This window comes from Psittacula echo (assembly GCF_963264785.1).
Source record: "Psittacula echo genome assembly, chromosome: 6".
Taxonomy (NCBI): Eukaryota; Metazoa; Chordata; class Aves; order Psittaciformes; family Psittacidae; genus Psittacula; species Psittacula echo.
The window spans coordinates 3,968,770-3,995,012 of NC_137743.1; the positions used below are offsets into that span (position 1 = coordinate 3,968,770).

The 26,243-nt window shown below is 43.3% G+C and overlaps 1 protein-coding gene across 2 annotated transcripts in view; it reads right to left on the reverse strand.

The window, feature by feature from the left end:
* Positions 1-2,424: 2,424 nt before the first annotated feature.
* ZRANB1 (zinc finger RANBP2-type containing 1) overlaps positions 2,425-26,243 on the reverse strand; it is a 45,225-nt gene continuing 21,406 nt past the window's right edge. For both annotated transcript variants that reach the window (XM_080621622.1, XM_080621623.1), the window contains exons 4-11: positions 20,101-20,288; positions 18,237-18,390; positions 15,820-15,891; positions 15,082-15,280; positions 10,411-10,531; positions 9,411-9,540; positions 3,884-4,113; positions 2,425-2,936 (exon numbers count right to left, since the gene is read on the reverse strand). In XM_080621622.1, coding sequence (XP_080477748.1) covers positions 2,718-2,936; positions 3,884-4,113; positions 9,411-9,540; positions 10,411-10,531; positions 15,082-15,280; positions 15,820-15,891; positions 18,237-18,390; positions 20,101-20,288 — 1,313 coding nt within the window. In that variant the 3' untranslated portion in view covers positions 2,425-2,717. The remainder of the gene's footprint in view (positions 2,937-3,883; positions 4,114-9,410; positions 9,541-10,410; positions 10,532-15,081; positions 15,281-15,819; positions 15,892-18,236; positions 18,391-20,100; positions 20,289-26,243) is intronic.

The window sequence follows — 26,243 nt, forward strand, 5'->3', positions numbered from 1 at the left end:
TGCAAATTAATCTTGGTATCCATTACCCCTCAAGTCTGTAATTCAAGGAGAGAACCCATTAATGTACACCGAAGACTGTGCTAGCACAAAGCAGGGGTTTGCATCTCTTTAATCTACAGGTACATGAGGTTTGGATTACTTTGATTCTGTAAAAGACACTTCACCAGTTCCGAAATGGCCTGTGAAGCGTGTTAAACCTGAACATACCATTTTACAGCACATCAGAACAAAACAATAGTGATCAAGGAAGCTCTGAAGTACCAGGACTTGTCCTCTCAGACCAGAACTAGGCAAGCGTGGTGCATGCTTTCAGATAGAGCTGGACTGGCTGCATGGTGAACTTCTGCTTGGTGCGGCGTTGGATGGGGACGGGGACAGTTGGGCCACAACACAGGTGCCCACACACAGCAACGGGAGGTAAGGAGAGGTGTGCTCATCGAATTGGCTCAAGGTAGGCTTTCACATTGGTTGTTCTCCCCATGTTACAAGGAAGCTTCACTTCCTTCAACACAACAGTACTACAGAAAGCAAAGGGTGGGTGGGGTGTTAACACTCCACACAGTGTTTTGCACACCCCTCAAAGGAGCCTACTGAAGGCAGGAGCTGCTCCTGTTGTCCATTCAAATGGTCTGCCCAGGGAAGCTGCTCCTGGGTAAGCTCAGATCTGAATTCACAGTGATCTGGTTGCTGAGTAAGAACTAAAGCCGACGTGCTTAAGTCCTGACCTAGAAGGACCTCCCAGCCTCGCACTGGGTTGTGCCACAACACCATCAGCTCAGATCACGGGAATTCTCATCCCAGCTTACTCCATGTTCAGCTCCCCTGAGAGAAACTCTGCATCCTCAGCTAGATAAGGTGTAAAGGGAGTTCAGTGCAAGGGAAGAAAAGGGATGAAATAAAAATATACCAATTTAGAAAGCAAACTTCAAAGAGGCCCATAAGCTGGTGAGGGACCTCTTTAGTATCTGTGGTTCTGTTCAGCTCGGGTAGATCACATGTACATCGCAGATAAGCATACATTCTTCGACCTGAAAACTCGTGCATGCACCCATCAGAGGAGATCTAATGGCCAAAAATAAAAGAGGTGAAGACATTTCATCATAAACCAAAAGGGAATCTGTGATGGGACAATTGCTAAGTTAATACAGTACTTCATTCTCTCTATACTTTTGGTGTCATCACCAAGTTTCTGTCAGAGTTGTGCACATTTCAACACCATCTAAGCAGCATTTGGAAGAAAAAGCAGCAAGTTCCTCAGGGTTTCCATAGCTCTGAACTACATAAAAATAGGTGCTATGGGGCTTCTTTCCAAATTCTAAATGAAAACAAATCTCAGCTACGGCAAAATTCCTTAGTCAACCCCCACACCATCCAAAGTGCTTTTCAAGCCAACCTGAATTGCACTATGTAAAAACTGGCATTAACCTTTAGTGTTGGAAGTGAGATTTTTAGATCAACTTTATCCATTGCAGGTTACATGGCTAAAGTTATCGAATATAATAAAATTTCTACTTGGAGAATATACTCTGAACTTACAGTCTTAGGAACTTACAGAAGTTTAAGTATGGCCACATCAATCAACATGCAAGAAATTCCCAGGTTTACAGGCTGAGAAATATATAACACAGTGCTTTTAAAAACAACTTTTTAGCATAGATTCTTCTTTTTAATCAGAACTGCCAAGTGTGTTCTCATCACTACATTTCCTGACCAAGGAGTAACCCTTTAGAAAGGTGTTCTTTCATTTGCAGCAATGTCTACGTTGGTGAATGAAGAAATGATTACATGAGAAAGAGTTTGTATCACAGCAAGATGGAGTTCTGGCAACATGAAACTCAAATCGTGTCCGAGTTCTCCAATTTCACATATTTATGTTTAGTGTATGCTCACTGGAATCAAATCCCCATATTTTAGGTCACTTCTCTGAATAAATATTCTTATGTATACTGAAAGGAACCTATTCACTATTAGAAGTTAAAAATAAAAGCAAAGAAAAGAGAAACCCAAAACAAAACCTTTTTTGGGAGACAAATCATTTCACTCAAGGGAAAATTTAACTTCTCTTCCAGTTTGCTCTGTAGAGTTTTATTATATGGGCACAGGAGTAACTAAAGGATTAGTAAAGTAACAAATGGATTTTTGCTGATGCCTTGCTGTGGAGATTTTGTGCAAACCAAAAAGAGAAAACCTCACCATCTGACCTGGGCATGGGTGAGATTTCACATCAAAGGGGCTGGCAAAGGAAATGGGTCAGAGTAGCTAAAAGGTGATGCAGAATACCAAGTTCTACTGCAAAAGAACCTCGGAAGGAAGAGATCCATCTATACCATGTGCTTTCCTAAGTGCCCTTCTTTGCAAGATTTCGTCGCAATAATTAAGATGCTGGTATACTCTTCCTATTACACAACCTCTTACACAACCACATGCGGGACATTTATAGACAGATTTACAATCAGAAAGAAAAAGGTTTCTTTCTTTTCCATCTTGATAATAAAATTAGGTGGGTTTTGTTTCCTTTTGTTTCTATACAAACTGTAGTCCAGCCCATTTCACTCTCTTCACGCAGCAGATGAGCTTTAGATTCTCTCCATGCTGGTTAGAAAAATCCTTTCCAGCACTCTTTCCCCTAGAATGGGGTCGTTCCACAACGAACTGCTAGAGCATAATGCTAACTCCGGCTCAGACACCCTGTGCTGGTCGTTTTCTGTTCCATTTCTTCATTCATCATCATCATCCTCATCTTCCTCACCATCGGAAAGGGATGTACACGGGCGGATCTGTCGGTAGCGATCGAGCCACTTCTCTACCATCTGGGTGACCAGTGGATGATTGCGCCTGCGAGAGCTTTTCTGCATTGCCACGAGGACCCCTCCTTCTGTCACACAGCAGTCCAGCCATTCCCGAAGCAGCTTTTCCTGCTGCTCCTCATTCCCTATCTTTGGGGGAGAGAAAACAGATTGAGGCTTGAAACATCAAAACCAACTTCAAGCGAGCCACCTGCAATACTCTGGTATACTCAGGCCAAGGGGAGCAACGTGGCTCCTTTTCAAGGCTTAGCAAACCACTGCAGACAAGACTGAGAGCCAAACACTGATGCACACTGTGTTTTAACCAAAACGTGAAGGTTCTGCACATGTTCTCCAGCTTTTTTTCCCTTCTAAAGCCTTCACAGTGTGTTTCCAATACAGCCTTCCTATATTTCAGCTGATTATTTATGGTAGGCACCATAGGAGGGTAAGTCCTAAAAGCCTTCTGGCTTTAGAAAGCAGTTTTTGGGAGCCTAACAGTTCTTGACATGAAAGCCTCCCTCTTGTAAGACATAGTAAATCTGGGAATTGCTAAAAAATACCCCTCTCTAGACATAAACTCCGTATTTTTTCTCCTTTAACTACAGGATAGCGCAATAACTTCATGTTTTCAAACCCTCCCCTACCCCACGCACACACTTTACTGAAGTGGTTCACTGTCTTTATAGTTATTAAAGAAGAAATGAGTTGAGCTGCAGTAGAAAGAGGCAGAACAGGCTGTAACTACTGGCCTATATTTGTGCTGCATCCTTTTAAGGAAAAAAAGTCTATTTTAGTCTCACATTAGTGAGAGAATCCTTATTTCTGGGTCCTCTTCACTTGTATTCACATGCAGCGAAGTTACACTCAATTTACAGAGCTATAAATAAGCAAATTGGTGGGAAATATCTTTCAGAATCCCCTCAAATGATGGGGCAGTATCAGACAAACAGAACCACACACTCCCTGTAGTTCTCTGTACTGCAGAGCCCTATGGGGCTACAGACATTGCTAAGACCACAGCTTCATAAGAACCCATGACAAAGGACACCAGCCCCTGTAGTACTTCTTGTGGTACTTTTAAGGTTACTTCTTACCTCTTGAGCAGAAAGGAAGTGAATGTGCAATAATTTCCTCTCGCTGTCCACCAAGGGTAGAAAAGTAACAGTAATGTCATCGTCAGTGTTCAAGTTAGCACCAGCACCACGATTGCCATAACCATCGTTCTCCATGGCAACCAGAGCAGAGAAATGGCCCCTTGTGTAGCCCAGAGCAATAGGACTTTTCCAACAAAAACTCTGTTCCCATAACAAAGGCAAATACACACCTATGAGAAATTAAAAGAAAGGGTGAGATTCAGAACTGCAGCATTCAACAGTGAGTAATTTTTATACAGAACTTTTGCTTTTGGCTAAAGGCAGCAAGTTACAAACACTTGGGGGGCCCTAACACAAGAGGGACATGGACCTGCTCGAGTGAGTCCAGAGGAGGCCACAGAGGTGCTGCGAGGGCTGGAGCAGCTCTGCTCTGGAGCCAGGCTGAGAGAGCTGGGATGGGGCAGCCTGGAGAAGAGAAGGCTCCTGAAGGGGAGACCTGAGAGCAGCTCCAGTGCCTAAAGGGGCTGCAGGAAAGCTGGAGAGGGGCTTGGGACAAGGGCCTGTAGGGACAGGCCAAGGGGAATGGCTTTAACCTGCCCGAGGGGAGACTGAGATGAGCTCTTAGGCAGAAGCTCTTCCCTGTGAGGGTGCTGAGGCGCTGGCCCAGGGTGCCCAGAGAAGCTGTGGCTGCCCCATCCCTGGCAGTGTTCAAGGCCAGGTTGGACACAGGGGCTTGGAGCAAGCTGCTCCAGTGGAAGGGGTCCCTGCCCGTGGCAGGGGTTGGAACTGGAGGAGCTTTAAGGTCCCTTCCAACCCAAACCAATCTGGGATTTAAAACATACTCGGTTTGGTCAACACTCATACAGGTCACACTTTACAGCACAGCTCATTATTATGAGGTTGACATGAGATTAGCAAAGTATCTCCACAACTGTACAAGTATAGACATCAAAGCCACTGCAATCCCAACCAATACCCCATTCCCCTAAAATCTGGTCTGTAGTATAGTGATGAACAAAACACAAGGTTAGAAAAGCAGTCTTATATTTGGCAACTCTTCTTAGACAGAAAGATGTATAATGAAAAAGGAATGAGATTGTGGATCACAGAAATGAAAGCTCAGGCAGATGTCTATTTTTACCAGAACACAAATTCCACCATCTGCTTACAAAACTTATTATTAAAATAAGTTACTGCACTGAATGCTATTCAGCCTCTAAGCATGTAGCTCATCCCAGAGACAACAGGACTTCTTACAAACGTTGTATTCACAGATTAAATTAAGCCACATCAATTCTCATCTCTAGCCTCCATAAATAACTGAGGAACACACCAAAAGCTGAGACTATTTTACTCAGATCATTGATGTCACTGACTGTGGAAGAAACTGCACTTTTCCTCCTCATTTTCAACAGTGAAGACAGTAATTCCCATAAAGTCTCAAAACTCACAATCCTTTCTTCTAGGAACAGAACTAGTTCTTGGTGTGTTCTGCTGCAAGACAACTTCAGCAGGAGCAGTCCTTACCTTGTGACAGCTTAAAAATAGCCACGCATAAACTTCAGTGCACATGTAGCATAGCAACCTCTCCTCGTACAGCTGCTGCCAGTAAGTTGGGAACAGGCACTGCAGCAAAACAAGGCACTTCACTTCTCCTCCAGCATCCATGGAGATGGAAGGGCAGAGCTAAAATGTAAATCTCAAGCAGGGGGGTTGGTTTGGGGTTTTATTTAAGTTTAGAACTCGTCTTTTTTTGCTGCAACAAAAATTAGTGGGGGCTACTGATGAGAATTTGTCCCTGTTTTCCCCTATTCTTGAACTGGTAATCAAGAAACACCTAAAAGTCTATTTCTTTTAGATTAAGGTTCACACAAGTTTTTACACCATCCAGATCTAAGAACAAACCCGTTTAATACCTTCTCAGTGCTTCCTTCCTCCTGTTCCCATTACAGTGGCATCTCACTGTAATCCAGTGCTAAACACAAGATGCAAAAGTGTTAACTAGAACATTTCAAGCCTTTACATTTAAGGAAAGGACCAAACACCTGGTCAAAATCCAAAGTTACACTGAAAATAACTACTAACAGTCAAATGTACTGAAAACCGTCTCAATTCCTGGCAATTTATTCTGCAGGCACAGTCAGAAAAGCAACTTCATAAACGTTTTTCCCATCTTTAGCATCAAACATCAGCAAAACAATCAAGCAGCAAGGGTTGGAAACGAATTCATTTATACTATATGACTCATTTAAATATGACTGTGCTTTCTATATACATGCTTGTTAGCTTACTGAGGCCTTTCAGAACCGAAGGCATCAGCACTCTGAAGACGACCACTTATCCCTCCTCTTCAGAAAGTTACAATCACAGAATCCCAGCCTGGTTTGTGTTGGAAGGGACCTTAAAGCCCATCCAGCTCCAACCCCTGCCACGGGCAGGGACACCTTCCACTGGAGCAGCTTGCTCCAAGCCCCTGTGTCCAACCTGGCCTTGAACACTGCCAGGGATGGGGCAGCCACAGCTTCTCTGGGCACCCTGGGCCAGCGCCTCAGCACCCTCACAGGGAAGAGCTTCTGCCTAAGAGCTCATCTCAGTCTCCCCTCTGGCAGGTTAAAGCCATTCCCCTTGGCCTGTCCCTACAGGCCTTTGTCCCAAGCCCCTCTCCAGGTTTCTTGTAGCCCCTTCAGGCACTGGGTGACTGTGACAAAGGCTTCCTTGAGCCCTCTCTTTTAAAGGCTGAACAAGCCCAAGAACCCACAGTCTCTCTTTCCTCTTTTTTTCTTGGTCAGTATGACCTTAAACAGTGGCAGGGTGCAAGCCAAAGAACCCAGAGCACTCCTCCAAGCTTCACTAAGGGGCACGTGCTAAGCAAAGCTCACACACAAGCAAGCCTTGGACTATTTACAGTAGACTTGTCTTGGCAGCACACACTACTCCGAGGCTGGTGGCTGTCTGGTTTCAGCTGTGCTGCTACCATATAATTAGCACAACATCAACCACAAAAACGTGGCTGGACAGGGATAGAACTCCAGGTAATGTGACACAGGACTCCTTGGTTCACCTGCTCATGGTGATGTGTGTTCCCAGGGATGGATGGATGCAGCCTGTGACAAGCAATCACAAGTCAAATACTTGTCAGGCTGAATTCCTGGAAACCCACATCTAGGAAAAGGTTGTTCCAGACACCCGGTTACCTTCTGGTTCGCAGAGCAAGGAAACAACCCCAGTGTATTTAGGCCATGTAATGCTTGTCTGCCTCAAAGCCCAATCTATGAAATAAAAGCATTTCACAACCACTCAGCCTTTGAATTACAAGCAACGCAAACTTGAAGTGTCAGATCTGTATCACATGAATAACTGTTCCTTCCCAGCCTATCCCTTCATCAGCTCAAACAGAAGAAAACTGTCATGTGTTAACTACAAAACCTACCAAATTCTCACACTCTTCAACAAAGTATTTCATTCCCTCACATGTAAGTTTGGGGCAGTGACAAAACTTGAAGTCTAACTGTTTCTCAGGTTGTAATAGGTTACACATTTGATATTAACTCCACAGCTTGGAATTCCTCTGTACATTATGGGTTTGCCTCCTTCCAAAGTCAGCATGCTTTTTTAACACCAGAAAAATAGATGTTTCATCAAGTCCTCTACTAATGTGTAAATCAACAGTGATGTACTGGTGAAAACACCTGTAGGACAGTCATCAAACAGATAATACTCGAAGCCAGGAAGACAAGCCATGGGCAAAGCAAGCATCCAAACACCCTGTAACACAGCGGTAGCCCCTTTAGGCACTGGAGCTGCTCTAAGGTCTCCCCTTCAGGAGCCTTCTCTTCTCCAGGCTGCCCCAGCCCAGCTCTCTCAGCCTGGCTCCAGAGCAGAGCTGCTCCAGCCCTCGCAGCATCTCCGTGGCCTCCTCTGCCCTCGCTCCAGCAGCTCCACGTCCCTCTTGTGCTGCTGCCCCAGAGCTGGATCAGGACTGCAGGGGGGTCTCCCCAGAGCACAGCAGAGGGGCAGGATCCCCTCCCTGAGCTGCTGCTCACACTTTGGGGCTGCAGCCCAGCACACAGGTGGGCTTCAAGCATCTAATACAGAGTAAAGTCACCCAAACATGTATTTAACATGCAAAATAGAACACACATCTTCAGAAATCTACAAACATACATTTAAGGAAAGCTGGACTGAGTCAACCAAACATCTTCATATTCATGTTACAGATAGTTGGGCTGCTTGCCCAGAAAACTAGGAAGAGAAATGGTCAGAAAGAACCTGATCAAGCTAAGCAAAATTATAGTACTACTTCAGAAACAGGTCAGTATTTCTCATGTAAAGTGTGAACTACTGGAACACATAAATTTTTAAGACTTCACTTTAACTACATCATGGAATTCACCTTTTTTGCAGAAAGTGAGACTTATGTAGAACCCTACGATGGTTTGTGTTGGAAGGGACCTTAAAGCTCCTCCAGCTCCAACCCCTGCCACGGGCAGGGACACCTTCCACTAGAGCAGCTTGCTCCAAGCCCCTGTGTCCAACCTGGCCTTGAACACTGCCAGGGATGGGGCAGCCACAGCTTCTCTGGGCACCCTGTGCCAGCGCCTCAGCACCCTCACAGGGAAGAGCTTCTGCCTAAGAGCTCATCTCAGTCTGCCCTCTGGCAGGTTAAAGCTGCTCCCTTGTTCTACCACTACATGCCTTTGTCAAAAGTCTCTCCTAACTAAATTACCTATTATTTTACCTCATGTAACTGTTGCTAGAGCATTTATGAAGAGAATTCCCTCCTCAGCCTCTATGGCATACATTCAATTTGCCATCTCTTACTTTAATCAACTACCAAAAACCCCTTCATCTTTATCATTCTCTACCCTACTTTACCTTCTCACCCCTCGTTTTAAGGGTGGCTACTTTTCATTGCTCTCAAGGGCCACTTCACCACCTCCCACAGCGCATCCCAGAGTGATGAGACATAGCCCTTCACCCTGGAAATGACACCCAGCAGGCACCACCATCCCTCTGGTGAGAAAGCTGGCAGTGCAAACTCCTTCTCCTGCCTCACCCCCAGCTTTATGAGCCTCCTTCATGCAGTGTATTTTCCAGAATCATACAATCATAGCATAGTTTGTGTTGGAAAGGGCCTTAAGATCATCCCGTTCCAACCCCCTGTCAGGAACATTTACAGCCATTAGTACCACAACAGAATTTGAAATTCCATTCAAAGCTCTTGTGTCTTACAGCAGACAACTTTTGATATGTTTCCACAATCACAGCATTTTATTTAAATTATAGACTAATGGCATGTTGAGTGGAAGTCAAAACACATTTTCACTCTGCCTACAGGCAGCATTCCCATTATACAATTGAAACCTGCAAGTCTGAAGGGACTGTTTTGCTCTTTTTAATAGCTAATGAACATTATCTGCAACAGAATCCCATCCTGTTCCACTCAGTTGCTTAATGCCACTCTCCTTTCAACTTCCTTTATGATTTATAGCTTTTTTAAAGCGGAATTTGAAACCAAAAGGCTTACCTTGAAAGCGGGTATATCCTAATGTTTCTCCTCGGAAACTCTTATAGTATTTTACTCCATAAACTATAATTGGTCTTCTAAGAATATGTGCAAGTACAAAAATGTGTGTCTGCTCCAAACTCGCTCCAGGCTGAAGCAAACACAAAGAAAAGGCATGAATTGAAACAGAACTTATCTTCTACCTTGAAATACAGGCTCCAATTTGAGATAGAAAATGCTTCCAAGAGTGATGCAGCTTTGACAGGGAAAATGAAAGACTGGAAGACTATTACATATCAGTTGGAAATAAGCAAAACCATTGCAGCTTGCACAGGAACTTGATCTGTCAATAGTAATTATTTGTCCCATTGCCCAGATTCAATCTAACATATTTAATTCCCCAGTTAGACGTGAAATTCTACCTAATGCAATAGTAAAGATAACAGTAATTCACTCATCTGAGGACAGGTTAAGGGAAATAACCTTTTGATGACAGGAAAAGAGCACATTCAAAACCAAGCACAAGAAAAAAAGCACTAAAATCATGGTTATACTTAAAAAAAGGACTAAAAATATTCCAACATTTGGAAGCTTCTAGGAACATAAATCTCCTTTTGGAGGGGAACTGTAATATAGCAGCTTGCTGAAGTTTAAGCAGTGTAAGCTTAGATTTGGAGGAATGTTCTAGGAGTAAGTGTAGTAGGAACTAGGATCAGGACACAAAACAGACAACTGTGTATCTGTTTATTCTATACTGACACCAGAAGACCCATACTTTGTACTGTACTGCTTACTTACTTACTGCTTACTTACTTACTGCTACTGTAAGCTCCAAAATCAGGATTTTAAATGAAGCTTTCCATCTGGGCAGGAGAGTCTACCCAGTCATGCTTTAACATTGCTGGCTTAAGAGGAATGCTTTCCTTTCTTATTACATAAAGAACAATTCAAGTTGTTGGAATTTCTCTTCAGAGATTAAAATAGCCCATCTAACAGCTATCTTCTGAAGCAGTTTTCTTACCTGACTCGCAAGAGAGAGTATAAATGCCCAATCTTCCTGCCACTGTTCCTCTCGCAATGAGAAATGTAAACCAAAGCTTTGGGAATACCACGATTCCCACTCTTTCCAGCGTGTGTAGAACCTGCAATGTTTGGGAGAGAGAAAAATGGTAAAGAAAAATATTTACTGTCACCATATACATGCGACAGCAATACTCAACCCTTGTAATCCTTTATCCCAAGTCTATAAATAAGAGGTGAGAAAGCTTATATGTCAGGAAAACTGGATGTTGATTTGTTTTTAACCTTCAGGAGACTCCACTTGGTAATTCTCATTGAAGAAATCACTGGGGATCACAATGCCTACAGCAAACAAACTGCAATAGATGCCAGCTCCTAACAGGCTTCTGGCTAGTTTGATACTCCTTGTAATAGGTCTTTTGAAGCCTTATTTAGGCTTATGTAAGTGTTGATGTACAGGGAACATAACTCAAATGTTCTATTTCACATAAGAGGAACTGCTTATTCTGCTCACACAAACAGTGCAAGTACTTTCTATTGCTGACCGTATCATGAGCCAGTCAACTCCAAAGTACTCATGTAAATGCTCCATTCCTGGCAGTGCTCAAGGCCAGGCTGGACAGAGCCCTGGGTGACATGGTCTAGCATGAGGCATCCCTGCCCATGGCAGGGGTTTGGAACTGAATGATCTTAAGGTCCTCTCCAACCCAAACCATTCTAGGATTCTATCAACTTCAAACATGGATTAGAGGTAGAAGCTGGTTTATATCAGGTTTTGGAGCAAAGAGTATGGTCATTTCACATCAAATGGAATAGTTATGAAGCAGCATAGATAAGAATCGATATAGCAAATGGGATTGATCAGGTTTACACTGATTAAAGTCACAGGATTTCTATATTTCAGTTAAAATTATCATTTCTGTACACTAGCTTAGTCCCAGTGTTTTATATTTCTTAATCAATTCCAAAGAAAAATAACCTACACATTAAAAAGCAGCTTCTGGCTTTCTGGAGTTTTAAACTCAAGGCTGATCACCGCACTATGGAAAGGCCACAACTTCACGTTGGGAACATGGATTTAGTGAAGAGTGCTAAGCCAGCTCGGAAACAATGGCCTTTACTGTGAACACAAAGAAACCATTCTGAAGTTCAGCTTATTAAAAAAGTCATTGAAATGAACTCATTTAATTAAAATCTGACAAAATTAACAAGCAGGGAGTGTGTGTGGAAAAAACCTTTCCTCTCCTTTCAGTAAAGATGCTATCATCCTAAAACCCTGGCGCATGGAACAGCCATCACCAACCAGGTTGGCTTTCCCAAGTAGAACTCAAACCTCTGCACGGCTTAAAAGACCCATTAGTAAGACATTTTGACAGGTCTATGTGTGCTCACTCACTGTAATTCATCCACAGGGAATCTTCTGGATCCACATTCCAGTTCCTAGCCAAATACATCAACTGCTTCCCTCTTTGCAGCTGAGAGTTATCCTACCTGTTTCCCCCAAGAAATCTCTAAGCAAACACCTTGTGCTAAATGAATCAAATGTCAGGTCTCCTGAAAGGAGGACACAGAGAGCAAGAGCACACAAGGGAAAAAGGAAAAGACAATGGAAGAACTGAAGAAAAAGCCCAAAAGAACTACTGTGAAAATGTTATCCTAAAGAAGTTTCTTCTTTGAGTTAGTCAGCCACAGACACAGTTATCTACAGATGTTCACAGCCTTGCAGGCACAAGTCACAGCTCCAGGTTTCAATCTCATTTAAAACAGAGCTTTCAGTTCAACACAAGTGAACTGAATGCATCTGTAATGAAGGAAATGTAAAATCTGAAAGCCAGCTTGGGACATGTGCCTGTTCTCCACCAGAAGCTAACGGTGGAATACAAAAAGGGACAAAGAACACACTTATGCATAAACTAAAGTAGTGTAGTGATTTCAAAGGTGAGTGGAAAAGGCTCCACAGGCCACAGCCCCTGGGAACTGCACTACTGAGCTTTCTCTGGGTACCAGACACTGGAATGTCTCTAGAAAACAGATTCTCCTTCATTCAGCATCTAAACAAAGATAACAAAAAGCAGCCAAACGAGGTATATGAACATTCTGTGTCTGACTATACAAATACCCATTTTTAAGTGTCTTGTGAAAGCTTTGAAGATCAACTCCACAAGATGAAAGTCAGAGCATAATGTTGTTGAGACTAGTGACTGCATTTAAGAGCCTATTGCTTCAACACCTATGATTCAAGCCAGTGATGATAATATCACTTCCTATCTGCTACATGTCCAAGCCCACAAAATTAGAAGTAAATGGATCATCCCACATAGAAACTATACAGCAAGTACAGGATGCACAGGATGATCAATGCCCCATCCCTGGCAGTGCTCAAGGCCAGGCTGGACACAGGCACTTGGAGCAAGCTGCTCTAAAGGAAGGTGTCCCTGCCCGTGGCAGGGGCTGGAACTGGATGAGCTTTAAGGTCCTTTCCAACACAAACCAGGCTGGGGTTCTGTGATTCTATGAACTTACAACAGAACTTAAAGATTTCTCACACCCTCAATCTGGACTTTTTGAAAGGAATTGACTCGAGTCTGATCCTGGTATCACCACCAACATGTCAGCTGATTCTTCAAGTATTCCCATCACTAACAGCCTCTGCAGACAGAGCAGATGTTATAAAGGATGTAGTTCTATAGACATCTGTATTAAAACCTGCACTAATACTTCCAATAGCAAACCCACAAATAAGCTTATCCAGACAGGAGGTAGGCAACTGGATCCAAACAACTATACGGGAACAAATTAATCTGTTAAAAAAAAACCTGTGCTACCGACAAGGAGGAAGATTAAGTAAATTCAGAGTAAAATGCAAATTTTGTCTAGACCATGAACTAAAAAGCTTACCTAGATTTAATACACTCTAAATCATGAGCGTTATGTTAGATACAGCAGTAAACCAACAACAGTTAACACTAACAATTTGAAAGATTGGTTTAAATCTCCATAGTTCGCAGCACTTGGTTTCTGTTACCATAAAGAACAAAACCTGATCTATCATAAATTTTTGTTCTGGCTGCAGAGGAACTGCTTGTGATGCCAGGGACATTCCTGCCTGGTTAAGATGCGTGCTCCACTATAAACAGCTCTGAAGTAGTGACAGATTCATTTGAATTCTCAGGAGAATTGTTACTAAAGCACCACTTCGTTGAATCCAGCTCTGGGTGCTAATTTGGGGAGTTTTCTCCAAACAGCAGGTAGTTGAGAACAGCAATCACAAAAGCTACTCCTGCACTACACATAGAGCCAGTTCTCTTGCTCTTTCTCTAGTATATCTGCTGATAGTGTTTCTCTAGTCTTCAACTATAACCACAGAGTATTTTGGGTTGGAAGGGACCTTAAAGCTCCTCCAGCTCCAACCCCTGCCCCAGTCAGGGACCCCTTCCACTGGAGCAGCTTGCTCCAAGCCCCTGTGTCCAACCTGGCCTTGAACACTGCCAGGGATGGGGCAGCCACAGCTTCTCTGGACACCCTGGGCCAGCGCCTCCGCACCCTCACAGGGAAGAGCTTCTGCCTAAGAGCTCATCTCAGTCTCCCCTCTGGCAGGTTCAAGCCATTCCCCTTGGCCTGGCCCTACAGGCCCTTGTCCCAAGCCCCTCTCCAGGTTTCCTGCAGCCCCTTTAGGCACTGGAGCTGCTCTCAGGTCTCCCCTTCAGGAGCCTTCTCTTCTCCAGGCTGCCCCAGCCCAGCTCTCTCAGCCTGGCTCCAGAGCAGAGCTGCTCCAGCCCTCGCAGCATCTCCACGGCCTTCTCTGGACTCACTTGAGCATAAGAATGTAAGAAAACTACACCACCTGTCTCTCACATTATTAGTTCTTATAAAACTCTTCCTTTAGTCCCATTACACACTTGAGAACTGCTGGATACCTTTGGGGGTCCAACTCCAGGAATTTTTCCTCCAGCAGAGGCAAATCACAGCACTGGACTCAAGAAGGTCACTGACAACAGTTGTTTTACAGAACAATAATTTAATTCTATGGGCACATGACAGCAGCAGTTAAATGTCAATGCTCTGTGCTTTGCTGCCATTATTATAGCAGACAGAAGAGGAACAAAAAGAGTAATGCCAAATAAAGCTGTAACTAAGCAGATGGAATGAAAATACTGGAAAAGTTTAGACAGGAATAAAAGGCTACCTACTATTAACAGTCTTCTGCAAAGCTTCCCCCAGGGCATGACATGTGCATGATTTACATTGCAAGTATAAGGAAATTCCAGTCTTAATAATTGTGGTTAGTGCACTCCTGACAAGCACACAACACAAAACGTTTTACTCTGGTTTAAATTCTATTTGCTGAATCATAGAATGGTTTGGTTTGGAAAGGACCTTAAGATCACCCAGTTCCAGTCCCCTACCATGGGCAGGGACGCCTTCCACTAGACCAGGTTGCTCCAAGCCCCATTCAACTTCTTCCTTATATCACACACTGTTGTCACAAAGTTCAGAAAGTCCAAGTTTCCAGTGCCCTCATTTAGAAACAAGCTACATCTACATTACTACATGACTCACACTGTGACTCAACATCTGAGGTAAACTGGGCAGTGGTGGTGGTGTTCCTTTGTACTACCAACTCCTATGCTACACAGGAAGCTGCCTTTAAAGCTGACACATCACCACTCACCAATGTGAACAGTCATGTAAACTGTCGTGAAGAGCCTTCCGCAGCACTGAGTCCTTGTCGTAGATGCCCCACGTGGCCTGCAGCACTGAATCAAGCAGGCAGTCCCCTGCAGTGCGGTTCCAAAGTGCATATAACCGGCTGTCCAAGCGCGTACCCAGCTCCAGCGACCAGTTAATAATGGGAGATTCCTCTTCTAGCTCTGCAACGTGACAAGAACCTCTCTTAAAACCTATACTCATTTGAAGTCTCAGAGAATATGAGTAATGACAATCTCAACAAATTACCCATTTACAGTCATGAAATTTTCCTTCATACTATAAAAATACTACAATGGCTAAAGGCATTCCTTGGGCAAAATACCGTCAAGAAAAGAAGGCAAAAGCTCCAAAACCTGAAGCAAAGCATCACATCTTTTGTTTGAGGGCTGTTACTGAACTAGAAAGATCTGTTCAGTTGTCTTCAAAGAGCTTGTGACTTAAAACTAAAGTTTTAAAGATCTTTCCAATTCAAAGATATACTACAAGCATGATTTACACAGGCTCCATTCTCTCTCTGCCTCATAAATAGCCTGTAAGTGTTAAAATAAGTCCAGGGTGAAGATTAACTTGAAAGCATTGAATCTATATTTAAAACAAATTGAGGCAACAAAGCCACACACACACACACTGAGGTTTTTTTAGTAACAGAGATCTCTACTGCAAAGCAAGGAGGGCTTCAAGCTGTTCTCAGAGCATTTACCTTTCTGAACATCTCTATCAAGTACTTCGTCAAATAGCTTTTCTTGGACTGTGGGTGGCAAGTCTTCAATGTCTGGAAAATAGAAAGCACATACAAAAGTCACTTCATGTTACTATAAAAGAGACACATTATCAGCTGATGTTCAGTGGAACTTACGCAACAGCTTGCACCCTATCATCCCTAATGTCTCCTCTGAAAAGCTGCTATTATTTCAGACCTGTCACTTGTGAACACAGGCTTCATAGAGCACACTGAAGTAGAGCTGTACCTCAGACTGACTGTCATACCTTTTATGCAGAAAGGATGGGCACAGCACACGCAGGACAAGAATGGAGTTCCCTGAAGGAGGAAGTAGAGAACCACTTGGAGGTGGAAAAAGAAAAGGAAGCATTTTCAACCCTACTATATTTAGGACAGCTTCAATCCTAAGCAATAGTTTTCCACCCATCTGAATGGCTTCCCCTCCCTGGGAAGAGGAGGACAGGCAGAGCTTGCCAAGAGCCCTGTTCTTGGACAGAACATTCACTTCCTCAGGCACTTTATGCAGACTTCAATGGATCACTTCAGAGAACCCCAATGGTTTGCAGGCCACAGTTTGCAGGTTAGAAAACAAGGAATGGGGAAACTATTGAGGTATGACATGGAAAATGCCACTTCTGACAACTGTTGCAAGACGCTTACAGGGAGAAACTGCAACTATGGATCTACCTCTGAAAACTGTATAATAGGCAAAACTCCTTTGCGATTCCTGTAGCATGTAACACACCACACAGTCACACATCCTAAAACACAAACACCTGAAAGTTTGCTCACGGCCTGCATTTCAATGCAGGTTAAGTAGTAAAAGCTTGCTAGGATCAGCACCTACAGAAACTTTGCCAGCTTCAGCACAATTATGAAACTTAAATACATGAATACATGAAATACATGTATTACATAGTTAAATAGGGACATCTAGTGTCCCTTTGGGCAGTCTAGGGGATAATACCTGGGCTCTAAGTGGTATTTCAAGGGCACACAGAGCTCTCAATTCCAATGTCCTACCTGCCAGTTCTGCTCAGATGTCCAATACCCACGGGCTTGTAGAAGCAAAGCCCACATTTAGGCACATGAGTTGCTACTGACACACGCTATTTGGTGCAGGCAGGGTCTTTGTGGGGTGGGTTTCTTTAGATGATTGATTTGGGGGTTTTAAACTGAAACTGGCTTACAGTGGCCAGCAATGAATTTAGAAGTTTTGCACTCTAACACCCATGCACTGGCTCTTTGGGAGGATCCAATCCATTTATTTGAAAGATCAAGAGGAAACTGGTTCTTAACTACATCATATAGGTAGTATATGAACAGGATTGTGGGATTTGTACCCCCATCCATGGAAATGCTGTCTTAAGACCAACTAACTGCTGACTACAAAAGATGTTCAGGTAATTAAGTGTGATGGAAGTGAAAATACATTGAGTGTCTTGATGCACAGAAGCCATTGAACATTCTTATTCCTCTTATTTAAATGTTATTACACGCATCAAAAAGCTGCACAGTGCTTTAAGATGTGTCTCTTAAACACTAAAATTCCTCCGTTGTGGTGAACACAACATTTCTCCTGAGTGCTACAAAATAATCCTTCTGCCCCTTTCTCTTCTCTCCCCCGAACAGCAATGAAGTGTTAAGTTTCTAAACACTTTGTACACCCACACTGTCTGGCTCTCAGACATGACCCACAGAATAAGACTGAATAGAGCACCACAGACAGAGAGTTGGTAGACAAGTGGTAAATATTATCCAGACTTTTTGAGGAGGAGGAGATAAGGGAACACTCAACCAAAAAGGTTCCAAATACAATTCTTACAATGCTACTGCTTTATAAAGAACACAAAATGTTCTGATTAGTACAGAAAGCATTTACACATTTTCTTATCACTGGTAGCATCTGTATTAAAGGAAATGGCTATTGAAGATGAAAAGCCTTCTAATAGCTCTTTGTTTAATAAACAGACTCTTGATTGTAGAGTACTTAAAAAGTATTCAAATAGTGCTATTGCTATAGCCTGGTACAAACGCAAAAGGATGAAAGCTGACATAGCTACATGAAAAGTCACATTAGAGTCCAGAAGGATTTGGGCTCTGATCTCAACTTTAAACACAGCCTGTCCATAAAATACACCACTTTTCTTCAAGCTCTTTGTGCCTAAAGAGAACAAGAGATATTCACAGTAATAAGATATAAGCTGAAGTGTACAAATATTGTACATTAACAAGCAAATTCAACTACTAGATCTGACCTACACTGTTAAAACTTAATAAATAAAAGCTATACACACAAAGTACCACCAGACAGTCGAAGTATACATCTAAAGCAAGCAATTCCCAACTAGGTGATAAGAAATATCTTCCGTTAGTAGTAAGAATTTAGTAAGTACCTGCAGGTAATGTAAATGTTACAAGGTCAGTCAAAAAATAGCAAGCAAAGTCTCCCTTTCGCTGGTGAAGAGATGCAGCAATTTCACGACGAATTTGTTCTGTTACCTCTGGACACACCATGGCAGGAATGCACTTGGCTGCATGTTGGGATACCTGTAACACAACACAGTTACTGCACTCAGTATTATTTCTAGTTAAATGCAAAGATTTAGGGGTGATCACCACCAGCAGCAGACAGGATTTTGTTAGTAATGCAACAGAGAGATAAACATTGGTACCCTGAAAGAGTAAACATTTAGTGACTGTCAGTGAATCTATGTCTCATTCAACATGTAGCTGATGTTTCTCCAGCTTCTAATCATAGAATGGTTTGGGTTGGAAAGGACCATCCAGCTCCAACCCCTGCCATCGGCAGGGACCCCTTCCACTAGAGCAGCTTGCTCCAAGCCCCTGTGTCCAACCTGGCCTTGAACACTGCCAGGGATGGCGCAGCCAAAGCCTCTCTGGGCACCCTGTGCCAGCGCCCTCACAGGGAAGAACTTCCGCCTTATAACAAACCTGAACTTCCCCTGTTTCAGTTTAAACCCACCACCCCTTGTCCTGTCACTACAGTCCCTAATGAAGAGTCCCTCTTCAGCATCCTTTTAGGCCCCTTTCAGATACTGGAAGCTGCTCCGAGGTCTTCACTCAGCCTTCTCATTACTGGCAGCAGGAATTCATTCAGTGACACAGTGAAGTGACACAGGATGACACTGGATACGTTAGAACACCCTTTAATACACTCATTTTCACTAGTAAATATCCTAGCAAAGCAAAGCATCACATGGTTCAAACACTGCTAAGCTGCTACAAAATACATACTAATAAATGGTATGTATTATGGATGTAATATATGGGATATATTCCTAGAAACTAAGATAAAACCTACCAGAAACATCTGTAAGGTGGTATTTAAGCAAATTAAGCTCTTTCTAAATGTAGAACTCCATCCACCCAGACAGCTATGTAAACAGCACAAAACTACTGATATTAGCCATATATAAATATATACACTTTTCTCAAGGCTTTAGCTACATTTGTTTTGCTTCATTTACCCTTTTTAATTAGTCAACCCTTTGCATTCCATCATCCTTATGCACTTCTCGGGTATGTTGCTTTTCTTAATGCTTTCAGAACTGCATTAAGCATCAAAAAAGGAAAGGAGGCAGAATAAAAACCTGGCTCCAATGATGTGAGGAATCAGAATACAAGATGAAGAAAACATAGAAAAAGAAGGTAACAGGATTACTTATGGGCCCAGTAAGAGGGCAAAGACCACCAGAAGCGAGGTGGACCATACCAAAATATACAAGGAAATGGAACATGCAAGAACCAAGAGACCACAGAAAGGAACCATAAAATGGGCAGAGTAGGAAAAACGCAGCAATTTCACAAAGCCTTTCTCTGGAAGAGAAGCTCCCAAGAAAACCAGGGAAGACAGAGCAGGCAGACTTATTCATTAACAAGCTCAGAAAGCCCTACGCTGTCATTGATGTTGGCGTTTTGCTCTCAGAGCATTTCCTCTCCCCCACCCAAAGCACAGGAAGCCTCACAATAGCTCACTTCCACCACCAGCGAGGTCAGAACATGTGCCAAGAGTGCTCATTGATGAGAAAACTGAACAGCCTCAAGACCACCACATACCTCCAAGCCTTAAACTCGCTTCTTAAGGAGAAGCATCAACAAAGGCACAAAGCAGCAGTTCACGTATTCTAACAGTATTAGGCTCTATCCTCTAACAAAGAGTTACATGTCACTGGCTGCAAACAATGGCGCAGTTACATGAGGTTCCTACTAAGCGTGCACAAGGACAGAGTAACTCACCTCTGTGAGCAGAATTGCCAGCATGTCTTGCCTCTGGAAGCGTATGGCCAGATGCACCAGCGTGTGGCCCACATCGAAAGCAGAGGGGCGATTGAGGAGGCGTACTTCATCTGCAGTCAGCTGCCGGGCAATGTCTCCTCCTGATGACTTGTAAGCTTCAACAGCAGCTAAATCCCCTTCTACAACTCCTGAAGAGGAAATAAAACACAATGCAATTCATTGTAGCTGTGAATGAGCCATTCTGGACCGAGTCACCTTATTTAGCACGGTTTATCTAATCTGATACAGACCTAATGCATGGACATAACTGCATACCAACAAACTTCTATTTCTTTACTAAAACATAATACTATGAAATACTTACACTTACCTCACCTCCTAGATCATTTCCACTATCCAAACTGGTTGGAAGATACAGCAGACCAAAAGGCAGCTCTGAAGTGGTGCTGAGGACCCTTGATGAAATACCAGGCATAACATTCCCACTGGAGTTTCACTTGATCAGCAGTACTGAGGGAAAGTCAGCCATTCCCAGTTTGACTTTTGTATCTCCCTTTTTACCTTACCTTAAAAACAAACTACTGGACTCAAGAAATAGATCTATTAAAAGGTTTTTTGAATAAATACTGGGTTTGGGATTATTTTTTCCCCAAAATATAGTTTAAAACAGTGTTGGAAGAGGTACAGAACACAAAGTTTCTCTTCAGTTCACCATCACTGCTACTAACTGAACTTTGCCGTTATCATTCAGGGTACTCAATTCAAACTGAATTAAAGAGAAATTACACACACACACTATGTGTGCTTTGTAAATCACTGGGTAGGGGCCACAACACCCTAATGTCTTCTAGAGTCCCTGAAAATCTCTTAACTTCTGTATCATGCTTCATATCAAGACCACTCATGCTGAATGCATTCCTCAGCTGGGTAGATTTTGAGAGTGGATTTAGACAAGACATTAGGCAGAAGCTCTTCCCTGTGAGGGTGCTGAGGCGCTGGCCCAGGGTGCCCAGAGAAGCTGTGGCTGCCCCATCCCTGGCAGTGTTCAAGGCCAGGTTGGACACAGGGGCTTGGAGCAAGCTGCTCCAGTGAAGGTGTCCCTGCCCGTGGCAGGGGTTGGAGCTGGAGGAGCTTTAAGGTCCCTTCCAACACAAACCATTCTACGAATTACCAGAACACACCATCAACAAGATGTGGTGTTAACAAAATCAGTTCCAATATAAGACTTCCTAAATTTAGAAATTTCTTCAAATATAAAGATTCTATTTTAGATACTTGCTTCATAAGAGAACAGTGAAATGCTGAATTGAGGAAACAGAAAGTGATCTTAAAGCCATCTTTAAGTAAATGGAATACTTCTAATTCTCTACTGAGAAGCAGCCCCATTTGCAGCAGCTCAACAACGTAAGAGTAAGGGTTTTCTCATGTCTATCATCTGTGCCATCCCCACCATTTTCTGTAGCCAAATCTCCTTCTGACTCCCAAGAGTCAGCAGTTGCACAGGGGCCATGAGGCTGGAAACTGAGACTTCAGTTCACCCTTCACTCAATTTGCTTGCCAAGGCTCAAAAATGGATCAGAAGGGACAGAGGCAACTATCAATCAGGGCACTCACTCCCATTCCCGTTCAAGGACCAAGATTCAAACAACAGACTCCCCCAAAATAAGCCCAAACCACCAAGGAAAACCCCCCCAACAACCTGAGCTGCCAGAGAAGCACACTAACCTCTAGGCTGCTGGTTAATCCAGGATTTAGGAAAGCATTCTTAGCTCAGCCAAAGAGTCTATCACTTTCAATACCGAGATTAGAAGGCTTTCAGAAGAAACGCAGGGGGAAATGGATTATCAGTGCAAGACATTTCTCTGCAAAGTTATCAGCCCTACTTAGCAAGTCTCTATGGATAAAAGTTACATTATTCATCCCAATGGTGTTCTAAAGCAGAGAAATTCCACAATACCAACTCAACTGCAAATATCAGTCATACAACATCTACCTCAGCGGGTACCTGAGGCAGACCTGATACAACATCTACCTCATTTACCACCAGGGACTCCCAAGTCCTAACAGGCCAGGCCAGAACGAAAACAAGGACAACAACTTTAGTTTCCTGATGCATGTTTCTGGTCTGCCCAGACAGGAAGCCATTCCCATTCCACTCCAGCATTAATGTCTCATTCTGCTCAAGTGCCTGCCTGTGTATTCACTCCAGATGAGTTAAAGAACCTGTCAGACTAAGGGTTCTGGCTGCCCAGTTTTAGTTCTTGTTCTGTAAGATTTAGAACTTTGCTGATGAAAACACATTTTATTTGAAAGAAAGGAGCTGCTAATGCTGAAAAGCTACTCAGTGAAGGAACTGAACACTGAAAACCCCATCTGTTTCCAAAACACACCTCAAAGGAAGGTAATATGGGATGCGATCAACAGAGCTACGCTCCTGCAGCAACACTCCCACTTCTGCACGAAACTAAAACATATCAAAACAAAAGGTATGGTTTTATCAATACATCCTGTATCCATAACAAGAATGCCAAGTGGAGCATTTTATTTCCCTAAAATCACATTTATGACACCAACAGGACAACACTGAGGTTGCTCGTTATCCGTATCTCATATATCCAACCAAATGCAGCAAACTGACTTGCTGGGCTTGGCTAATTATTTGGGCAGGTATGTATGTATACATAGATACCGAAGTCAGGCAATTTCTCATGGCTTAACCTCTTAAAACAAGTTATTCTACAGCTTTGGCACAAGATCACCTGTTAGTAAACCCAAGAATTCACAGAGAAAGAAGAATCTTGAGAGAAGCACAGATTCCCCTCTACCTTCTGACAACCTTCATGACAAATGTACCAAAGCCAGGCTGGACAGAGCCTTGGGCAACCTGGTCTAGCATGACATGTCCCTGCCCATGGCAGAGGGCTGGAACTGGATGATCTTACGGTCCTTTCCAACCCTAACTATTCTATGACTGGACCCAAATCACTGTGACAGTTCAAGTCAGCCAGCCTGTCAAGTACACACTACACGGTGGTACCTCCTACTTTATAGCCTTAAGGCAGTGGCTGCTCAATTCCCATTTGTAATTATGTTTTTAGTGCTAAGGCAACTTATTCTTATCCCCCTCTTAAGCAAACGTCAGCAACAACTGAGGTCTAAGAGTGATGCTGAGAGGCGGCCATGCGAAGTTTAGCAATGCCTTCAAGCACGAGCTACTACAAGCTACAGTAAGGATCCAAATGAGAGACATGTGCCTCACGCAGCACTGCCAGTTCCTGCAGTGTATTCCCACGTCTTGCAATACTTGACATTCCTAAAAGCCCCATGTCCCAGAATTAACTGCTAAAAAGTGTTACGTAAGCTGTAATTTTAAAAGTACATTTTCAACTTTGCCGATGAAGTTCAAGCTAAAGATCAATGCACACAACCAGGCAAATACGGGATGCTTCCTAAGTATACTTCAGAAATAGAGATTCTAAATGGACGGGGCTTGGAGCAAGCTGCTCTAGTGGAAGGTGTCCCGGCCCATGGCAGGGGGATGGAACCGGATGAGCTTTAAGGTCCCTTCTAACACAAACCAGGCTGGGATTCTATTTTAGGTATAGAGTTGGCAATACTTTATCTAGAAGTGAAGAGAAGTGATGGTGTGCTAAATGACACATCAAACTTGCAGTTACAGCTCATGGAGGGGTGAGGATGAGACTGTGTGCACACTATGTCATCTGCTGTACCTTAATCCAAACAGCCAAGTGAGTACTACAAGAGGAAAGATCAGGAAACTTTTAGATCAAGTCCAGACAAACTCAGTTCTGGATGCACTAACCCCTTTGTAACTGAGTCTCAATAACATGACACACAAAATCAAGCCATACAGAGCTCATCCTGCATGATTTTTTGCACTGAGCCCATTACAGTTTTGTAATTTCCTTCTGAGAAACTTCCTCTTGCAAACCTGCTGCATGCTCCTACAACTGGTACTAACCTGCATCGAAATACTCTGCCCTCAGTATCCAGAGCATTACTTCTGTGCTCATTACAAACCTCTCAGCCACAGTGAGGACACGCCAGGTTTCTTTTTACCCATTCTACCCAATATCTGCTCCATTTTAGCTACTTCAAAAGAACAGGGAAAATTCCTGACAGCTCATAAGTGCCAGTCAGTGCAATTCAGTGAACACTGAGCAAAACCATAGCAGGAACAGGCAGATTGCCAGAAATATGAACCAGGAAACACAAATCTTGCCCCAAAAGTGTGGGGTAAACTTGCCTGCATGCAACATCCATAAGAACTGCCTGCAATTCCCAAATCCAGGATCACTGCTTCACAATGAGGTGTTGATATGCTTCTATCGACAATACGAGGCACATTCTTACAATGGCTTTGATTTCTGTCAGATGAATGAGAGCCTCCAATTCATTAAGTCTATTTAAATGAAGCTTAACAAAACACTATTTACAAGAAATATCACAGAAATATTTACTGCTGTTAAAATTCACTACATTTCCTAACACAAGAGCCTGATTACTGCCACGAGCAGCCTCTGAATCGCGTTGTGATGCAGTGCTGTGCCAGTTGGATTATTCCCACTGACTCCCACTGCATTCCGCAGACAGTTAAAATGTCGAAAGGAAGAGTGGCATTTGCCTTATGATTGTTCATAGAGCAGCTGTGAGGGCTCCAGCAGCTAAACCTCCTGTGAGAGCACAGCTCTGAGCAGATACAACAGCTACACAAATGCAGACAGATCTTGTAGGGACAGGACAAGGGGAATGGCTTGAACCTGCCAGAGGGGAGACTGAGATGAGCTCTTAGGCAGAAGCTCCTCCCTGTGAGGGTGCTGAGGCACTGGCACAGGGTGCCCAGAGAAGCTGTGGCTGCCCCATCCCTGGCAGTGTTCAAGGCCAGGTTGGACACAGGGGCTTGGAGCAAGCTCCTCTAGTGGGAAGGATTCCCTGCCCGTGGCAGGAGTTGGAACTGGATGAGCTTTAAGGTCCCTTCCAACCCAAACCAGTCTGGGGTTCTGTGCCTACTTTTAATTCACAGGAAGAACAGCTTTTCTTTAAAGCTGACTCCAGAAATGTCAGCTTGGTGCTGCAGCTGGAGACCAGTCTGCGTGTGTCCCCACCAAGTTGTGCTTGCTTAATGCACAAATATGTGACTTTAACCTGACACCTTAAGCAACAGAATGCCAAGTGCTGCACCCAAGTCATGAGATGACACGATCATTATTCATAATGCAAGATGCAAGAACAAATGCAAGTTCACATTCTGCATTTACAGGTTCAGCTCTGTTCCCATCTGGAATTTAGGCACTTCCTCTTACTGGAATATTCTTTCACAGCACCAGGACCCATGGTTTCTTTTTCTACTAAAGCCCAACTCTTGGAGATCAGGAAGGTGCAATCTCAGTGTACATGAGAAGATACGTGCTAGAGATTAAGAAGGTTATTTAAAAAGACTAAATTTAACCAATATTAATCCCCCAGTGACAACTATTTGTACATCTTGATCCTGGATTCTTCCTGCTACAACTGTTACACCTATCATCTTTATTACATTGTGTTCAGTGTTCAAGGCCAGCCTGGAGAGAGCCTCGCCTAACAGGGTCTAGGGAGAGGCATCCCTGCCCATGGCAGTGGAGTTAGAACTCAGTGATCTTAAGGTCCTTTCCAACCCAAACCATTCTATGATTCTATTTATCACTGTTGCCTTTGCTCATATTAAATAAGCCCACAATTAGCATAGCTGCTAAAACCAAACCACTTCAGCTAAGGTGCTATGAAGCTGATACTTTAGAACATGTAAATGTTGATAGGATTTAGTGCCGTTAACTCAACTTGGAAAACATGCAAGAGCCTCTGGGCATATCTAGAAAACTAAATCCTGTTTGTCTGTTTTGCACAGTCTCAGTGACTTCAGAGCAGCCGGATATAAAAAGCTTCCAGGGAAAACACTCCAGCAACTGTCTTTATTTATGTCTCTCTTTGCAACAGCCCTGGAGTGTTCTGGTTGGCACAAGCTCTAAATGGAATAAGCTAATTCTTTTAAATAAAAGGCAGAACTGCATCAGTGTGTTTGTGTCATGCAAAACTAAAGAGGATTCATTTCAATACACCTGCTAAAAGAAAAACAGCATTTTCTT